Genomic DNA, 18,740 nt, shown 5'->3' on the forward strand with positions numbered 1-18,740 from the left:
TTTTCGTTTCTGTATGAAATTCTCACTTAGTGTTTTTTTTTTTAATTTACATTAATCTTGAAAATGTGTGGGAAAACTCAGCCTTCTTAAAGATGTTTTTTAAGACCTAGATCAAGTTGACTGCCCTGTCCCAATCTATGCTCTCTCTGCCTTCCTCTCAGGAAGGGCTATCCGTCACCGTGGTGACTACGCCAGCATTGTGCTTCTGGACCAGCGCTACTCCAGGCCGGCCATCATGGCCAAACTGCCCAACTGGATCAGGACCAGCACCCAGGTGCAGCCCACCTTTGGACCTGCCTTCGCCAGCATCAGGAAGGTGAGTGGTATAAGCTGGGTGGAAGTGGGAAACAAAATACAGGGGTACCACAGTTTAATCAGAGATACATTTTCATGACCTCATTGTGATCTTCGGCATCATAATAAGACCTTGTATCACCCCACTTTTTATAGTTTCTCTAATTTTGCACATGGTGAACATTGCTGTGGATCTTTCTTCTCTTTTCCCTCAATGTTTTTCCTTCTTTGTGCAGAAACAGTAATAATGAAATCAGCAGGGTTCCCACTGTCACTTTGCTTGGCAGTGTATCATGCCTTCCATCAAGGCATTAAGCATGTGAGTTCAGCAGTTCCATCTCTAAATGGCTTGCAGTTAGACTTATATAAGTGGATCAGTGAGGCTCCATAACACCAGGGGGTAATTTAGGTTTGCCTATTCTAGCTGCTGCTGCCACCATAACGGGCTTTTGTTTCAGGTCTGCATTCTTGCCAGAAGGGTTTATTCTTAATGTCCAATGAACTCCTCACCTTTTGAGGTTTTCTTTAAAGAGAGAATGGCCTTCTTCACACTAAACAGGATTTACCCTTCTCCTTGGAGAGCCCTCATCACTGAAGCCCTTCTTTAAGTTGCAAATCAACACAGATATCTTTACATTTGTTGACAGTAACCCATCTTCACATGCAACACCCTCCAGGATGATTGCTTGATCTCACAACGGATTCTGGGGGAAAGAGAGCTCCTTTTCTATCCCTCAATATACATGATCTCAAGGGGTTTCACCCTCGCTCTCTGAGGATTTCTGCTTGCCAACCTTTGTTGCAATATGCGGGCAGCCCACTTTCTTGATGTCTGCTCCTTACTCCAGTTTTATTCCCTTAGAACTGATTTTTTCTCTATAAGGCATTCTTAAAATTGGTATGAGGACTCGTTTGGGCCGGTCGTCCCAGCCACCCACTCTTACTTATCCTGGACTAATGAGATGATTACCTGTTATTTACACCTTGATCTGCCTGCAGTCCAGTGCTCAGTCATTGAGCTTCTTTCTTCAAACAGCCAGCCTAAAAGAAGGATTACCTGCCTGATTCAGCCCGTCCGTCTGTCCTGATTCCATACCATGCCGTCAGCCATTTTGCCCTCTGTCTCCTTATGCCACTTCAGCGCAGCCTTGTCCTGCACGGACCAGCGGCAGTGTGCTGAACCCCCGACTATCCATCCGAGCAGTTTCCCTGTCCAGCTCTGCCCTGTTTAGTTGTGCTGAGCCTTCAGTGTCTGATCAGCCCAGCTGCACATGAACCCCGCTCTGCCAACTCAGTCTGCCTTCGCAGTGCATATCCTGCTTGGCTATCTCCGCCAGCCCACACAGCATCTTCCCCAGCTCTCATTTCTCCTCTTGCTTTCACTGGGATCAAGCTTTTGGATTCCTCGGCCTGTCCAACAGATGCAGCTGTTTCGCTCTTACTGCCAAGTCATAACAAATATAAGTTGTTATGACTTGGCACTTATATTATAACAAATATAAGTTGGTTTCTGCTGTTGCTTTTGCACTATTACTCCACCCACATTGAGGACAACCACCCCACACTTGAATCCAGAGATGGGCCTTATTTAGCTGCTATCTTGCTTCACCTAATGTAATGACCTGCCTGAGCAAACCAGACTTTTCTGTGTAACTTGTGCCCAGCTTCTGAGACTCTATCACTACAGTATTTTCTGAATAGGGAATCTCACTCAGCAGCTGCCCCTCCTGATCAAGTTCTCATACTTTTTGAGCTCTCTGTTCACTGGTGCTCCCGGGCTGTTAGCTTGCCACTGACAAAACAGTTTTGTTGACACATATTTACATGTTCCTAATGACCTGTTTAATTTGATTAATGTGTGTGATACTACTGAATAAAATTGACTTTGTGATTGTGAAGTAACCATAACCATATCTAACCATGTTTGCACACGTAAAATGTAAATTTTAGTCATTACATGGCTAATTGAGAGGATTATGGTAGTGCAATGGGATGATTATGTAGAAAGTGGCTTTTGAAAGTGTAATTACTGTACCTCTTAGTGCTGGAGCACTAAAATACAAGTTTAAAAATGATTCAAGAAAACTGGAAGTCCTCCCTGTTATGAGACACTTTCAAAATACATCTAAATGTTATTGGTTTGAATACTCATACTGTGTTTTCAATACCTCTCAGCATAGACTTTTACACAGCAGTGTACTTCACTGTAAATATTAAAGAACTTGAAATCACTTCTACAACAAATGTGAAGTATTTTTACTTGCATATCAACTGTCAGAAGTGATTTAAAATTCTATGTTCTGGTGCACTTTCACATTCTGAAACAGTTTCAAGTATTTCATAAAATGTGCACATGGAAAGCCACTCCACTCAAGAGCAATTCAGACTTGCTTACAGAACCTTCACATCGCATCACTGACTCCCAGTTTCCAGCTACAGCGTGACTAAGTCATTATTTTGACAATTCAAGTCCTTTACTGCCCATATGATGCACTCCAGCAGAACAGAAGCAGTGGCTATCTTTAAGTAGTATTAAATAGCTAGAGCCACAGACATTCCCTGTAGTCCACTTCTGTTATTAGGGCTCCCATGCATTCTTATTCCTGGAAATCTACATATAATTTGCAGGCCTAGAAGAGAAGAGCTTAATGACTTGGAAAAGTTGTGTGAAAGCTATGAATATAGTTGCAAGACTGGAGTGTACTCAGTAGAGATGCACATTTCATTTTTGCACATTAATAAATCATGCAGAGATGAGTTTTGGAAAAAAAGTTTCAAAAAACTTCTTGATAACAGCATTTTAAATTATATGAGATGAATAAAATAAAAATGCATACTGTAACGCTTCACAGCTTTCAAAGTGTTTTAACCTGTCAGCTGTAAACCTCCATTATTACATTTTGAGTTCTCACTTCAGAATCTTGCAATGTTCCAGACCTGTTTTTATATTTGTTTCCAAACTACGGTTCTTCAAGACATTAAATAGTAGTTTGACTTAATGTTCCATGAAGTGGAGTCTATTTTTTACTGGCTTTTCTCTATGTAGCAGAAGTTTTGTTTTTTACAGGTTAAGGTTATGAGGAAAGAGATTCACTCCACTAAACATGCTCATTATTATTAAAGCTTACTAAGGTTGCAAGGGGCCCAACCCACTAAGAATTCTGAGCTGGCCATTAATCCGGCTGAAATCAGTTGGAATTCTATTAGTGAATATATGTCCTTTGCACAGCAGAATCGTTCTGCTGCAGTGATTTTTTTTATTTTTGTGCAGCACTCGGCCACGTCTGTAGAATTTTAATAGTGTCTTTCCTGACCTGCAGTTCTTCATGCAAAAGAAGCAGCAGCATGGACTGTAGCCCTCCCAATCCAACATGTGCAAGAGCCAGCACTTCTGAACACCAGGCTACCAACAGGACAAAAACAATTTAACGGTCATCAAGCCTGAAGCCCTCAGAGCCAGGAACAGGTCAAGAGTGATCTCAGGCTCAGGAGAACAGAGGATTCAGGTCTACATGCACTTTAATGCTCTGACACTTTTTCTTTTAAGTTACCTACTCATCTCTAAACTGGATCCTGACTGAAGTAGTTTGTTTTTCTGTATTTTGATACTTTAAAATTAATGAAAGGTAATGACAGAAAAGAAGCAATTGAATGTAAAGTATGTAAATGTAATGTTACATTAATTTAAAGAAATCTTGTTTGTAAAACTTTTTCATTTTTCATATTTATAATGCTTATATGTTCCAATGGTATGTGGAAAAATAACTAAGGTTCTCAGGTTACATACAGTATATATATTCAGTCCGGGTCCTGCATATTTTCTAGGTCTCTTCTAGGTTTTTTACTGGACCAATTTAGCCAGACCAAATTTTAACTGGACTGTTTTAGAAATATCTTGCAGCTGCAAGAAGTTTGCAAAAAGTAATGACTTCATTAAGGTTACAAGTCAAGTATGAATGAAAACCTAGTAACACACCAACTGTCCACTTCAAGTGTTGATTGATTGGATTTAGTTGAAAGGATTAGCTTAATTATTTAAATGTTTATTTTGTTATCTTTTGTAAAGTGTGTTCATGTTATTGATGCACAATTATTTTGCAGTCTTTAATTGCTGATCTTTGGTAAATCTAAAATATAGCACATCATCATTTTTTTCTTTACACATTCTGAAGAAACAAGTAGAGGGGAAAAATGAAGAATGCCACAGAGGCATAAGTTATTCTGAAATGTGACACATCATCCATGTACAGTAATAATACAATTTTGTTCTAGCACCTCTGCTTCTGTTGCATCTTCTGAATACTGAATACATTGATCTTAAAGTCTGAATGGAGGTTGTTTCTGTTGAAGTAATCAGTTTTGCACAGAAAAGAGGCCACATACAGTCTTAGAGATAAAAACATGAACCATAAAAAAACAATGTTTAAACCACACAACATATTTATCTGAGGGCATTAATCAAACTTCTGTTTTTGTTATTTGAGGGCTCCAATGCTAATAAGAATGCACTGGTACAAAATATGAAAACGTTTTTGCAATTTTTACATTTATTTTTCCAACACTGACATTTTACATCAGAGATTTCATGACAGATGCATTACAGGAGTGAGCTCTTGCTGATGATATAAAAAGCCACTTTCTAAAACTATATTCTCCTCTTATTGGGGTTAACCATACACATTTATTGCAGGTTTATATTATGCCTCAATGATTCTTTTTTGCGACTAGTGAATTAACATTTTCAAGCCCTCAGGCTTAGACAATTATCCTTTGATATGTTGGATTTATAGTATAGATCTTCATTCCCAGTTTTTTGTTTAATAACTAACTTGAAACCTATGTACAGTATTTCATGCTGAGCAAAATAAACAGAACTTTGGTTTAACATCTGCATCTTGTTTTTCTTGAGAGTATCTTCTTGAGGAAAAAGGGAATGTGGAGACCTATTCTATACTGTACATACAAGGGGGATTTCAGTTATGACTTATGAGTTGTATAGTAGATAGTAAGTTGATCCATTATAAATTGTTCAGACTGAACTAATTTAATTACCAAGCCAACATTGGCTTATAATTCCCATCTAACTTTTCACAGCTCAAAAGCATCACACTATTGTTGTTCATTTATGTTTTTATAGTGTTTTTGAAATGCTTATTCACAATTGCAACGTCTTCATCTTTTGAAAGGTAATGTTGGGACTAGAAAACAAGTAAATGTAGTCTCTTCAATTAAAGATGGTAATTACACCAAATTGTGTGGATAGTGTATAAGCTAAATGATTAAAGACAGAACAGAATTATCTGTAAATCTGGACACTGTTTCTACAATACTCATAAAATGTAACTCAATAAAGGTTAGATGGAGGTCTTGGAAAGAAGAAAATGTCTACATGCTAAATGTCAAATGAGAAGACATAATTACATTTGCAATAGGTGAGGGAAAATACACCAAAAAATACTACTTTTCTAGGCCTGCGTGACAGGCAGAAAACAGGAATATTGATTATTGTCTAGGATTCAACTAGATTGCAGAGCAGGATGGACAATTTGGGATCTGATTTTTTTTGTCTTAAAGTTAACGTGCAATACAAATCACTTAAATTCTACAGAAACCAGTCCTTCCAGTGACAAAGAAAAGCTGAGTGTTATAAGACTAAGGTTATTTTTCAACGTTTTCAGTTTTCCTAAACGTCTCAATCTCTGCAAGTTAAAAGCAGATTAGTTTTTTATGTTGTTTTTTTCAGTCAGGAGTCCTGCCAGTCTATCAGATAGCATCTCTTTCTGTTCCACCTGACCTAGATCCTGGACTCCATTCCTTCTACGGGCTTCTCCATTGGGAATTCAGATCTCCATTTTTATGCATCCCAGTCGTCCTCATCATCCTGTGCTGCTGGTTGCTGGGGGGCTGGGAGGGGTGGAATAGCATCAGACATTCTGGCAAAAGCACTGCCGGTGCTGGCCGGGGCATCCCCTCCTTCTCCAGGGGCAGGACCCTTTCCTGAAATCCCTGGGGGATTGAAAAAAAATACTTAACATGGAAGTTCTGGAAAAAAAGGTAATGCACTTTGAAAAAAGAAACATTAGTTTCACTTTAAAATGTATAGAAGTGAGAGTTACAATTGAGTGGAGGCTATTAGGTCCATCACCCCAATTTTGCAGGTAGTAGCTAACTGATCCGAGAATCACATCAATAATATTGGTGGGTAACTTATTCCATACTCCCAACCCCTTTGGTTGCAAAGCTGTCTTCTTATTTTGATTTTAAATGCACTTCCATGTAGGTTCTACTTGTTTCCTCTAGTTCATGTTTCCCTGTTCTTTCTGAAGAAGTCCGCTGTCACTGTAATAATAATTAATAATTGCTTACACTTATATAACAGTTTTCTGGACAATCCACCACCACCAATGTGCAGCATCCACCTGGATAATGTGACAGCAGCCATAGTACACCAGAACACACCACACACCAGTTATCAGTGGGGAGGAGAGCAGAGTAATGAAGCCAATTCACAGATGGGGATTATTAGGAGGCCATGATTGGTAAAGACCAATGGGATATTTGGCCAGGACGCCAGGGTGACACCCCTACTCTTTTCAAGAAATGCCCTTGGATTTGACACAGAGAGTCAGGACCTCGGTTTTATGTCTTACCTGAAAAACAGCGCCTTTTTACAGTATAGTGTCCCCATCACCATACTGGGGCATTAGGACCCACATAGTCGGCAGGGTGAGCACCACCCCCTTGTCCCACTAACACCTCTTTCACCAGCAACCTTAGTTTTTCCCAGGGGGTCTCTCATCCAGGTACTGACCAGGCTCACACCTGTTTAACTTCAGTGGCTTGTCAGTTGTGTGTTGCAGAGTGATATGGCTGCTTGCTAGGATTCCCCTAAACCTCGGAATGTATCTGTTTCTTTTTTTCTGGACTGATTCCAGAGCAGCAATAATTTCTGTAATGTGGGACCAAAATTGTACACAATATCCTAAATGAGACCTTACAAGTGTATTATTCAACTTCAACATAATGACGACAAATTCTCCGCTTTTAACAATACATTCTAATATTTTGTTTGCATTTATAACTGTTTCCCTTACCCTGTCTAGAAGATGGAAATGATGTGTCATAAGCAGGCTCTTCTATTTCAGTGTTTCACATTTTGTATTTATAGTTTATAATGTACTACCTGCACGCAAAACACTGCACTTGTCTACATTTAATGTCATCTGCCAGGTGTTTGCTCAACTTGAATTGTATCTAATCTTTTTGAATTTCATTTGCTGCTTCCCAGCTTCTTTACCAGAATCGAAATCAATAATATAAATTAGGAATACTTCACATTGCATCACCCCAATTACTCCTTATCTGTTTTCTATTGATCAAACTTTCAATACAAAAACATTTATTTCCTTGAATGCCTGCCTCCTGTAATTTGTGAATAAATCGTTTATGTTGTCCTTAAAAAGACTTCTGAAAATCTAAATATACCATATCACACAATGTGTGTGTATTCATAATTGTTGCTTGTTCAAAGAGCTCTAACAAGGTAGTCAGGCAGCTACCTACCTTTTCTAAATCCAAGTTGAATATTCTCTAGTATCCGATGTCCATACAGTACAGTGGATCCTCTAATTTAGTTCTAATAATAATTGTGTCCATAACCATAACTATAATAAGTCAGACTTATGTCTAAAATTACTTGGTTTGGTTTTATCACCTTCTGGGTGAGCAGTAAATTAGCAATTTTCCTGTTTATGGATATTACCCTTGTCATTTCCCCAATGCCTGTTGGAATGAATGAATAACAAAAGGCAAATAACAAAAAAACATCAATGGCTGATGAATAACAACTTGTTTCTTTAAGTACAATTAGGAAGATACCATCAGGCCCTGGGGATTTATTAATCTTCAGTACTTCTAGTGCCCAAAACATTTCTCCATTTCCCATGCTAATACTATACAACTTGTCCTTCTGTTGCCTGAGGCATGTTTTAAGTTCTTCCTTCGTGAATGCCTGAGTGAAATACTCATTTTGTACATCAGCCATTTCAATTTCATTGTTTAGAAGTTCCCACGATTGTCCCAGATGCCTTTTACTTTGTACGTAGCCATTCTTTTGTTGTTGTAGTAAAAGCTTTTTTATTATTTTTGCCTCCACTGCAATATTCCTTTTTAAAATTTCTTTCTTGGCTACTTTATCATTCTTTTTACCTTTTAACTGTAAAAAAATTGTAACATATAAAATGATTTATGTTACATTATATTAATTTTATAAACATGTAATATTATTTATAATATAACATTTATTATTTAGACAATGAGCAACATACTGTATGTTTTGATATGTTAATATATATTAATATACTGTATATACTGCAATACAATCATGCTTGAAAGTTTGTGAACCCTTCAAGGTGGCTATTATTTTAGATATGATAGAGATATTATACGAACCTGAACTCTTAATGAATATATAGAATTAATATCCTAAAGACTTTCCACACATAAAAAGGGATTTGAACTCATAGATTATTAGAAGGTGATGTTTAACAAATCACCAGATATTCTTGTGTGAAAAAAAAAGTCAGTCAATAACTTGGGGCACCTCCTTTAGCAGCAATAACTTCACACAGTCACCCCCTATAACCGATTATCAGTCTCTGACATCTTGCTGGAGTGTTTTTTTCCCACTCCTCTTTACAAAACTCCACCAGCTCTGTGAGGTTTGAAGCATGTTTTTCATGAAAAGCCCTCTTCAGGTCCTGCCACAGCATTTCCACTAGGATTCAGGTCAGGCCTTTGGCTTGGCCATTCCAGGTGTAGCAGTGAGGCTTATTAATAAGGCAGAATTAAGTGTTTCTGACCTTCCCAAATGAGGCCCCATTTCTCTGTTCATCTCTGTGGTGCAGCCAAAGAGAAACCATTCATGCAAGATGTTTTCTTTTGATAAGGACAGCTCCCAAAGGGGGATGCACTTAGCTAAGCCTGGCTATCATGATCAATGGTCATCCATTGGCGCCTATCTGTCTAGGGAGTGCCAGTTGGACATCTGGACTGCATTACTAAGTGTCAGGAGTAAGTGACTCATATCTCACCTTGATCAACCAATCAGGGACTGGTAGGGCCGAGTAACCCACGTGGGACTCTGATGCCCATGGAACTTTCAGCCAATCAATGAGCTGAAGTTCCTCCAGGTAAAAACAGGCAACACAGAGAGCCTGAGAGATTCAGATTCAGATTCAGATTCAGATTCAACAAGATTCTGTGAGAATTCCAGGGCAGGACGGCCCAGGAGCAGAAGGCTCCCAAGGGCAGGACATTCTCGCAGCGCGCCTCCTGACCATCCTGAGACTCAGCCCGGACAACCACGGAACGGCCAGTGTGTCCGAGTGCCAGAACTTTCCTTTGTTCTAAGAGTCTAGAGTTGAGGTTGCCAGAGAGTAACCAGCAGCAGGCCTCGTGAACAGGTCGGAACTGTGGACAGCTGAATCACTATTCAGAACTAGCTCTTCATCATAAACGAACTGGTCCTCTTCCTGACTTGCTGGGACCCACAGTCATCTTTTCTCCTGTGCACAAACTTTGCTAGTTAAAGCCAACACTAACTAGCCGGTCAGTGAGCATCAGCAGCGCACCGTCGCAAGCCGCACAGCCCAGCCTGGCACCGAGCCAGAGAGCGCGGATTGGACAGCAACAGCCTGCAACTGTTTCTTTGTGCCCGCAGGAGATCTGAATCCCCAAAGATTGGATGAGTATTCAACTTCAATGCATTACAGCTCAAGAATTCAATTGTTATCCCAACCAGTTGATATCAATTTAATTCCTAAGAGTTATGTACTTGTTTCGAGTATCTAATGTAGAAGTTATAACCAAGTTCATTTATGAAACGGTCTTAATGAATGATATACTGAACGTATGTCCTCTTGATATATGTAACACTTCGTAACTGATTGAATATATATCTTTTGTATTCTGATAACCCTCTCGATAAGATCTGTTAGTTTAAGGCATATTCTATGTATTAATAAATGTATCCTCGTGTATTAGTACCTGTTGGTGTGCGTTGTTTGAGTTATGTCGCATGGTTGGATTCTAAAGCCATCAAAAGAATCAACTTTGTGATTTACTGCTACAATTAATAATTGTCTCAGTAAATGCCCAAACCCTACAGAACTGGTGCCTTCAGAGAGCCACTATGATTACATATTTGGCGTCCCTGAAACGGCTATGAATCATTACACAGGACATGGAACCTCTTTTTCCTAAGCCATTCTTTAGTAGACTTACTTGAATGTTTAGGATAGTTGTCTTGTTGAAACATCCACTTTGTGCCCAGCTTGAGTTTTAGAACTGATGGCCTAACATTCTTCTCAAGAATCCCTTGATATTTCTCAGAATTCATGATCCCCTTAATGATGTCAAGTTGCCCAGGGCCAGAGTAAGAAAAACAGCCCCATACAAGGACACTCCCACTACCATGCCTGACAGTAGGGATAAGGTTTTGTTGGTGGTAGGCTCTTTGTCAAACATGGGCCCTCTTGTTGTGCCCAAATAGTTAAATTGTGGACTAATCTGTCCAGAGAACAGACTTCCAGAAGCCTTCAGGCTTGTCCAGGTTGTCTCTGGCAAACTTCAGACAGGAAGCTTTGTTCTTTTTTGACAGAAGAGGCTTCTTCTGGCTACCCTTCCACAGATGGAGTTTCTGATCAGGGTTCTTATTATTGTTGATCTATGCATTACTACCCCAGAAGCTGCTAGAGAGGCATGTAGATCTCTGGATGTTATTTTAGGATTACCTTTAACCTCTTTTATTATTCTCCTTGTGGCCCTGGGTGTAATTTTAGGAGGACGTCCACTTCTTGGCAGGGTTGCCATTGTTTTAAATGCCCTCCACTTGTATATTAGGTGCCTAACAGTGGATTTATAGAGTCCAAATCTTTTTGAAATGGCTTTATAACCTTGTCCAGATTGATGAGCATCCACTACTTTTTTCCTCAGTTCTGCTGATGTTTCCTTAGTTCGAGGCATGATGCTAGACTCATAGGAAGAGTAACTCACCTGTTTTCTTGCAATTATTTATGTTTGCTCCTCCCTAACACATCATTTCAGATCTTCAGTTTCATTGGTTATCTCAGTTAATTGGTTAACACTGTCATTGACCCACCTGATCCTGCTTTACCTTGATATAAATCATAGAACTAAGTGTTCACTTATTTTTACACCTGCACAATTTCTGTATAGTGTATGTATTATTTTGCTGCATGGACATTTTCTTTAAAAAAACTCAAATTGGTGAATGATTATACTTTATTTCAATTAAGAAGTGACAAATTCTAATTAAATATGCATTTTGTGGTTATAAATCTCAAATTATGCATTGGGTTTTACAAACTTTAAAGCATGACTGTATATATTTGGATATTTTTAATATAAAAAATTATATTATTTGGCGGTTTGTGGCTCTGTGACTAAATATCTGCGCCTGTGGCTGGAAGGTTGCAGAGGAATCCTACTCCATTGGGCCCCTGAGCAAGGCCCTTAACCCCAACTGCTCCAGGGGTGCCGTATAAAAGGCTGACCCTGTGCTCTGACCCCAAGCTTCTCTCCCTATCTGTGTGTCTCATGGAGAGCAAGTTGGGGTATGTGAAAAAAGACAACTTCCTAATACAAGAAACTGTATATGGCCAATAAAGTTTTCAGATAAGTGTTCAGATAAAAGCACTGTAGCAATTAACTGAACTGAAATCAAATCAATCTGTAGATATTAAAAACACCTGGTATCCTTGGCTTATAGCTGTATGTCCAAGAACTTGCAGTAGTGTCAGGGAGGAACGCATTGTTCCTCTCATTCGTACTAATTCTGATGAACGCTCTGACTGGTGCGAGTCCCTAGAGTATGTGCACATGGGTTTTACTTGTAACCTGAGATCAACAAATAGTGATGGCAAATTAGGATGAAATACTAAATGAAAATATTGTATAAAATTTGAATGAAAATATTAAATGAAATATACTCCCACATTAAGATGAAGAATGAAATGTATTTAGACATTCTATGCACAGGTATGGATTGAAAAGGTTCACCTTTTCTCCGCATTGCCAGCTTATTGAAGAGATCAGACATGAAGTCCCCACCACTGGCTGTGGCTCCCACTGAAAGGCAAGGGAGACAAAACGAGACTTCAGTTCAAGAAAGAACATGTCTGGCTGCCATCTGCTAACCATTTAATTAGTGTACAACCACCTGGATACACCTAAAACTACTGTGCTATCTTTTCAGCTTTTCTCTGCACACCGCTGTTCTGCCAGTAGGTAACTAGAATCATGTTCTTAGATAGATAGATAAGACTTGATTGATCCCGTAGGGAAATTGATGACAGATATTACACATATGGTTAACAGTTACACTGGAAAGACATGTGTTTCTTTGCATATTCTGTGTTTCAATAACAATTGTCCCATGTACAGAGTAAAATCTGAAAGTAACTAGAAGTATAAATATTCTAAAAGCATTTTAATTGAGTATTTTCTAACAAGAGCAGCATCTGTTTAGAAGTATTGGGTCAGCTAAAAGCAGCAATTTTTTTCAAAATGAAAATAAGAAACTATGCCGCAAAGAAAATGTGATATAGGTAATTTTACTATCGGTAAAACAGTATTTTCCAAAAGCCCTATATTCTGGCCCACATAATCTAAAACACAGGAAAGTACATTTTAAAACAATTCCACCAGTGGTTTAACCATTTTCAATATCTGATTTGAGTAATTTCTACACAGTACAGTAGATGATTACTCCACAAGCTACAGTTTTTCACTGACCCACCCTGTATAACCGGACAACTTAATAGCTCTCCACATAAATGGTTATTTCAGCTCCCTCCCCTGTTGACAGAGCCCAAGATGCATCATGTTTTTGGCTGACATCTACCCATACACTTGTTTCTCTAGAATGAACTAAACTCAAGATTTGACTTTTCTATACAACTAAAAACAGAGCAAAGGCTGACTGCAGGAAAGGCTAGAAAGGTAAACAAGATCCATTACTATAGTCCATTTTAAGGCTTCAGATTTTCTTCTTGAAATGATGCTGGGTTTCATGTGGGGATACCTAACCTATAAACAATTAAACCACATTATTTTGAACTTAATGTTCATGTTATGTCCCGGTGTGGTCCATGTGTGTTTGTTCTGATTGAATGTTCCACACTTCCTGACTTTGGTTGTCCTCTTTCCCCATTGGATCATTCATTCATCCACCTTGTCATATTACGTCATATGAAATCAGCTTCTTGGCCAATTAGAACTCAACTTCCTCGGTATTTAACTTGGTAGTTTTCAGAATGAAGGGGGCCTTATGCTAGACTTCCGTTCTGCTCGGCTCAACTTTAGCTTCGTCTCTCTTCGTTTTCATTCATTTCACTTTGTATGTGTGTTTCTGTATAGCTTCGGCTTTGTTGGTTTGTGTTTATCTCCTCCTTTTACTTTTGTTTGTTTGTATTATACTTTATTTCGCTATTACTTTGCCCAAACATGTTATATCAACCTCTGTGCCCTTTTATACCCTATTTCTTGTGTCTTATTTTCCCTTATTTGTATTCGTAGCTCATTTGTGTATTTTTGTGAACTTTTGTGTAAAGGGTTAGTAAAAGTTGTCGGGTACATTGTGCACACGTAGTTGGTCTTTGTATTAGAAACACTAGTTTAGGACGGGAGAGTGCCTTTTGTCTTGTATGGTTTTGGGTAGTCAGTGAAGGTTAGCTAGGGCGTTAGAAGATCCCGAAGACCGAGTGTTTCGGTTTTTGTTTTGTAGTTAGGTCAGGTTCCCTTCACTTAGTCAGCTCCAATTTGTATGTTATTTTCGTTCCTTTGGCACCACTCATATTTCCTCTTCCCCCATACAGTCACCTTTTCAAATTGAACATATTTCACTTCTGTTTACCTATCCAAATTTGTTACAACTATCTTTTCCCCACACCGAAGATTTCTTCCTGCATGCCTGAAATTCGCACTCCATATACCCCTCCTAGACTATTGGGGTGTGTAACAGTTCAAAATAAAATATATTATATATATTATTTCTGTATTGGCTTCATGTTTTTTCCAAAACCCCCCTACTTTTGGCAATGCATCATACATTGTTTTAAATAGTAATTTTCCAATCTAAATTGATACATAAAGGCAAGCTATAATGAGATTGTCCTTTTGTATTCAAGTTCAGAAAAACAAAATCATTTGCAGTGGTTTCCTTTCTTTGTATATTCTTTGTTGAAACAGAGGACCAAGAGAAGACAGATTCTAATACATAATATTACTGTGAAATCCTAAACGAATTAATGTACTGTAACTTTGGACCTTAGCAACATATTCTTTAACTGGTGACTAAACCTAATATAACATTTTTTTTTAACCAAAACAGTAATAGGCAACTGTTGAGTTATGGATAAGTTTACACATTTTTTGTTCCTATTCCTGATTCTCACACAAAGAAATCAACGATCACTTTCATTGACTCTAGACGTGAGAAACACACAGTTTCCTCTTCAACATGAAGAAAATAGAATAACCACACGGCAGCAACACTGTTATAACCCGATGAGAAAGCACTGCTGTCCTAGATCTCATCACGGATCAGACCAGCTGGGGCCGTGATGGACATTCGCCGTGGAGCTGCTCTCTGCCTGGTGGGAGCCCAGGCTGGGCCCTACCTTGCTCTTGCTCCTTCTGCTTTTTTTTCTCCAGCTTCCGCTCCTTCACATTCCGGAGTTTGGCTTTGCCGATGCCACCAGCTTTGCGAATGGACTCTAGGAGGCTGGCTCTGCCATCCGAGGGCCTCACGACTTCAGTGGGTGCCCCCTGCAAGGGACCTGCATGGCGAGGCGAGATGAAAGACGCAGGTGCGTGATGGAAATGAACAGGTGAACATCAGCTAGAAAAAGCCTGAGGTTTCTGCTAAATTTTTGAAAGACATCACACCACAGCATGAGGCTAAATACAACAAATCAGGACGGCTTTGGCAAAAAGAAATGATAAAACTTGAAAGGAGATGAGCTTTAATTCACTTTGACACTTAACCTAGTTCCCGGGATTTTTTAACTTTAATAATTAAATAAATTATAAGTGAAATAAATAAGAAATTAAAACAAAAAGAACTCAGTTGTTGAAATTCTGCAAATATTGCCTGATGTGCAACAGCAGGAGACAGAGGAGCAACCATAAACTGTTCACATTCTGTTCAACTGTTCACATTCAAGAGGACAGGAGAGGAATTAGAAGAAGAAATCCCTGACTCTGGTTTTGCTTTAGAACAAATTACTTTCAGAATTTACTGTGCTCCCGGTTACAGGAGTGCAAACTGGAACAGGAGTTAAAGCCCACAGATTTAAAAAACAAAGCACTGGAAATGAACATGAGCCAGATGGCAGTTATTTGTGCCTTTGAACAGTACAACAGGATTTACATGTTCACCCCTTTTAAGATTTAATTTAGCTGCACTGATTTAACAGAGCACTTTATTCTTAAGCCCCCATAGAAAACAAGCTCTGGTTCTGACTGCAGGTTAATTCAACTTTAAAGGAAGGGTCTTCACAGGTGGCAAGTTTTGAGAGAAATAAGGGCACCCCCAAGTTTTCAAAGCAAAATGCAGGGAGGCATCCATATCCTAGAATAAACGATTTATAGCATACAGAATTCTTGCAACAAAATGATGGCCTTGGAGGGAGAAGAATAAAATGTATAAAAAACTAGTGTTTCTCAGGTTAAGGAAATGGCTAGTCTCCAGCAAGCAATATTTTATTTCATAACTGAAAGAAATAATGGGATTAAAAGGCAAAATATGCTTAGGGCAGAATGAAAACATTCACAGCAGATCACACAACAGGCTCAAGGCTCCAGTCTTCTCTTTTTCTGAATGTACTAACTGCCACAGTTCCCAGATTTCACCTGTATCTTTTTTCCTTCCCACAATGAAAAAACAATGCAGCAGTCATATACGACATTGGAAAGCCTTGAGCTCGGGTCAATACAGATTGTCAAGGGGGTAAAAGCTTCTGGGTGGAGTCATATGGGGCAAAAAAAAAAACGTACATCCAAAGGCTCCAAAAGCAATGTCGCAGTATCACAGTGGGAAGCATTCTGAAAGTAGCCATTCCTTTTCAATTTGGGGGTTCATTAGCCCACCAGAAAAGCTATAACAGGATACTTTAAAACCACAAAAGACCAATCTATAATGCACGTTATTCACAGTAAAGTAGTGCAGTATAACTCATAAGAGAAAAGGACGTACCTGTGGATGCAGGGTGGCCACCCAAGTCTCCACTGACAGGGGTGGGCAGAGTTGGTGGTGGCGGAGGAGGTGGAGGGGGAGCTGGGGGGGCACCAGGAGGGATTGCTGTGTTCTGGATAGAGGCTTCAATAGGGGGTGGAGGAGGAGGGGGTGGAGGAGGAACTTCAACCCTAAACTGCAAGTCTGGAAAAAACAAAAAAAAAGTCATCATATTTATACATTTCAACAGATTCTTCAAGGATTTCATAAGGTCATCAATTTGTAGTTACAGCAATGGGAATCACGATGCTCTGTACGTTTCCATGACTATTGACAAAATTAAATATCGTCTTAAAACTTTTTTATAGCTTCTGCTTTGTCTGTCTTAAGAAGTTATATAGATATGCAGCAACAAAAGGGATCACTCTGCCTAAATGTTTTTTTTTTAAATAAATATATGGGGTTTTGGATACTGATTAAATGTTCTTAGTGTCATTTTAATGAATTGATCATTCATAACTGACAGTTATACTGTGACTGTTGCATGAGCATTAAAACACCTCATTAGTGACTGGGTACAGGTGATGAGGTGATTTAATCTGTGAATGTTAAGCCTGGTGGAAAATCAAAACAGAAGACCAACATGATCAAGAGAAAAGCATGCCATCGAGCACAAGTTGAACTTGTATCTGAACCATACTTCCCTTTTACAAAACAGGGAGTCCACAAGAGGTCTAATAGACAGTCGTCCACTTGTACTTACACACCTGACCCGCTGAGCTCCCCAGGTTCTGTCCCGAATGTGGGCAGCTCTGGAATGGCAGTGGCTGACCCCGAGGGCGCAATGCCAGGCCCCAGGTCAGCACTGTAGGTCAAGTCATCCGCAATGCCAGGGAGGTCTGGGAGGTAGGAGGGCACATCAATCTCAGGCACCTGACCCAGATCTGGGACATAGAAATAGTTTTCGGCTGTCTGAAGAATGGAGAGAAGGAAATATGTGCTAAATACGGGGCCTAAATAAATAACATTTCATTGATTTATAATGAATATTTCATTAAATATAACGGTCATTACGCTTTGAAGTAGCAATTATTTTTTGTTAGAAACACAATGCCATTCACACATTCAAAGCAAAAAACAAAAAGAAAGATCCAAATACAGGTATCTGCCAAAAAACACTTGAGTAAATGAAGGATACAAAGCATACTGAACGCTGGTACCTCCACACAGGTGAGGTTCCTTAGTTAAATAAGTTGCCCATTATTTTGGCTACCAGGTCTAAAAAGAATCTCAGTGATTGTTGGAGAATGTTTGGCAGGAGTTTCGGTAATGAAGACGTGCTGATGTTTCGCAAGGAACAGTGGCTGAGGTGATGCTGGCATGGAGGTCTGAGGGAAAGACAATATCAACTTGGGACAACTGTGGATGAAAGCGCAAATGCCCTGACAAAAATGTCCGTACATTCATTCGAGATGCAAACTAAAAATGACAAGCAACTCTGAATGAGTTGACAGCAAATGTCATTCTAAGGTGTGAACAGGCTGCTTTATCGTCAGTCGAGAGCTTCATAGAGAGGGATACTATCAAAGAGGTTGCAGCTCATAAACACCTTATTACACCTAAAATGCGTTTTTGTGAGAAAAGTGATGTGGTTTACTGAGCAGTGGAAAAAAGTCAAACGCTCAAATAAGTCTTCCTCCACCGTGTTCTCAACAAACAGACGAGTACATGTTTGGCACACCCCAAAAGTCTATAGGCTTAAGTGGTTGGTGAGGGGTTCTGGCAGTTCTGTTATGGGGTGGGGTGCATTTTCCTGGTACAGTTAAGGTCACTCAATCCTTAAAGGGCAAGGTAAATGCCAATAAACACAAAGCCGTTCTGAATGATCATGTTCATCCTATGGTGAAACATTTCGATCCTAACGGGAATGGATTCTTTAGGATAATAATGGCCTCACCCACAGGGAAGGAGTGGTCACTGAATGGTTTGATGAACATGAAAATGATGGAAAAGATATGCCATGGCTCTCCCAGTTATCACAGATCAGGAGGACAGCATAAAACATTTCAACGTCCCTTTATATTTCCCTGAGCACCATGAAGTCAACCATTAAAAGCAGAAAAAACACTGCAAACATGTGGCAAAAGAATTTGTGGTTGGACAAGAGAAAATCTTTCTGTCTTAAATA

At 39.3% G+C, this 18,740-nt stretch overlaps 2 protein-coding genes across 2 annotated transcripts in view; one reads left to right on the forward strand and one right to left on the reverse strand.

Moving 5' to 3' along the window:
* Positions 1-5,179, forward strand: part of ddx11 (DEAD/H (Asp-Glu-Ala-Asp/His) box helicase 11) — a 42,963-nt gene extending 37,784 nt beyond the window's left edge. The window contains exons 26-27 of the mRNA XM_088646980.1: positions 162-316; positions 3,615-5,179. Of these exons, the coding sequence (XP_088503106.1) occupies positions 162-316; positions 3,615-3,650 (191 nt within the window). The 3' untranslated portion in view covers positions 3,651-5,179. The remainder of the gene's footprint in view (positions 1-161; positions 317-3,614) is intronic.
* Positions 4,820-18,740, reverse strand: part of washc1 (WASH complex subunit 1) — a 70,293-nt gene continuing 56,372 nt past the window's right edge. Inside the window, exons 7-11 of the mRNA XM_088646981.1 lie at positions 17,320-17,524; positions 16,574-16,756; positions 14,997-15,155; positions 12,376-12,444; positions 4,820-6,300 (exon numbers count right to left, since the gene is read on the reverse strand). Coding sequence (XP_088503107.1) covers positions 6,149-6,300; positions 12,376-12,444; positions 14,997-15,155; positions 16,574-16,756; positions 17,320-17,524 — 768 coding nt within the window. The 3' untranslated portion in view covers positions 4,820-6,148. The remainder of the gene's footprint in view (positions 6,301-12,375; positions 12,445-14,996; positions 15,156-16,573; positions 16,757-17,319; positions 17,525-18,740) is intronic.

The sequence above is a fragment of the Lepisosteus platostomus genome, chromosome 9 (genome assembly GCF_059453375.1).
Source record: "Lepisosteus platostomus isolate fLepPlt1 chromosome 9, fLepPlt1.hap1, whole genome shotgun sequence".
NCBI lineage: Eukaryota > Metazoa > Chordata > Actinopteri > Semionotiformes > Lepisosteidae > Lepisosteus > Lepisosteus platostomus.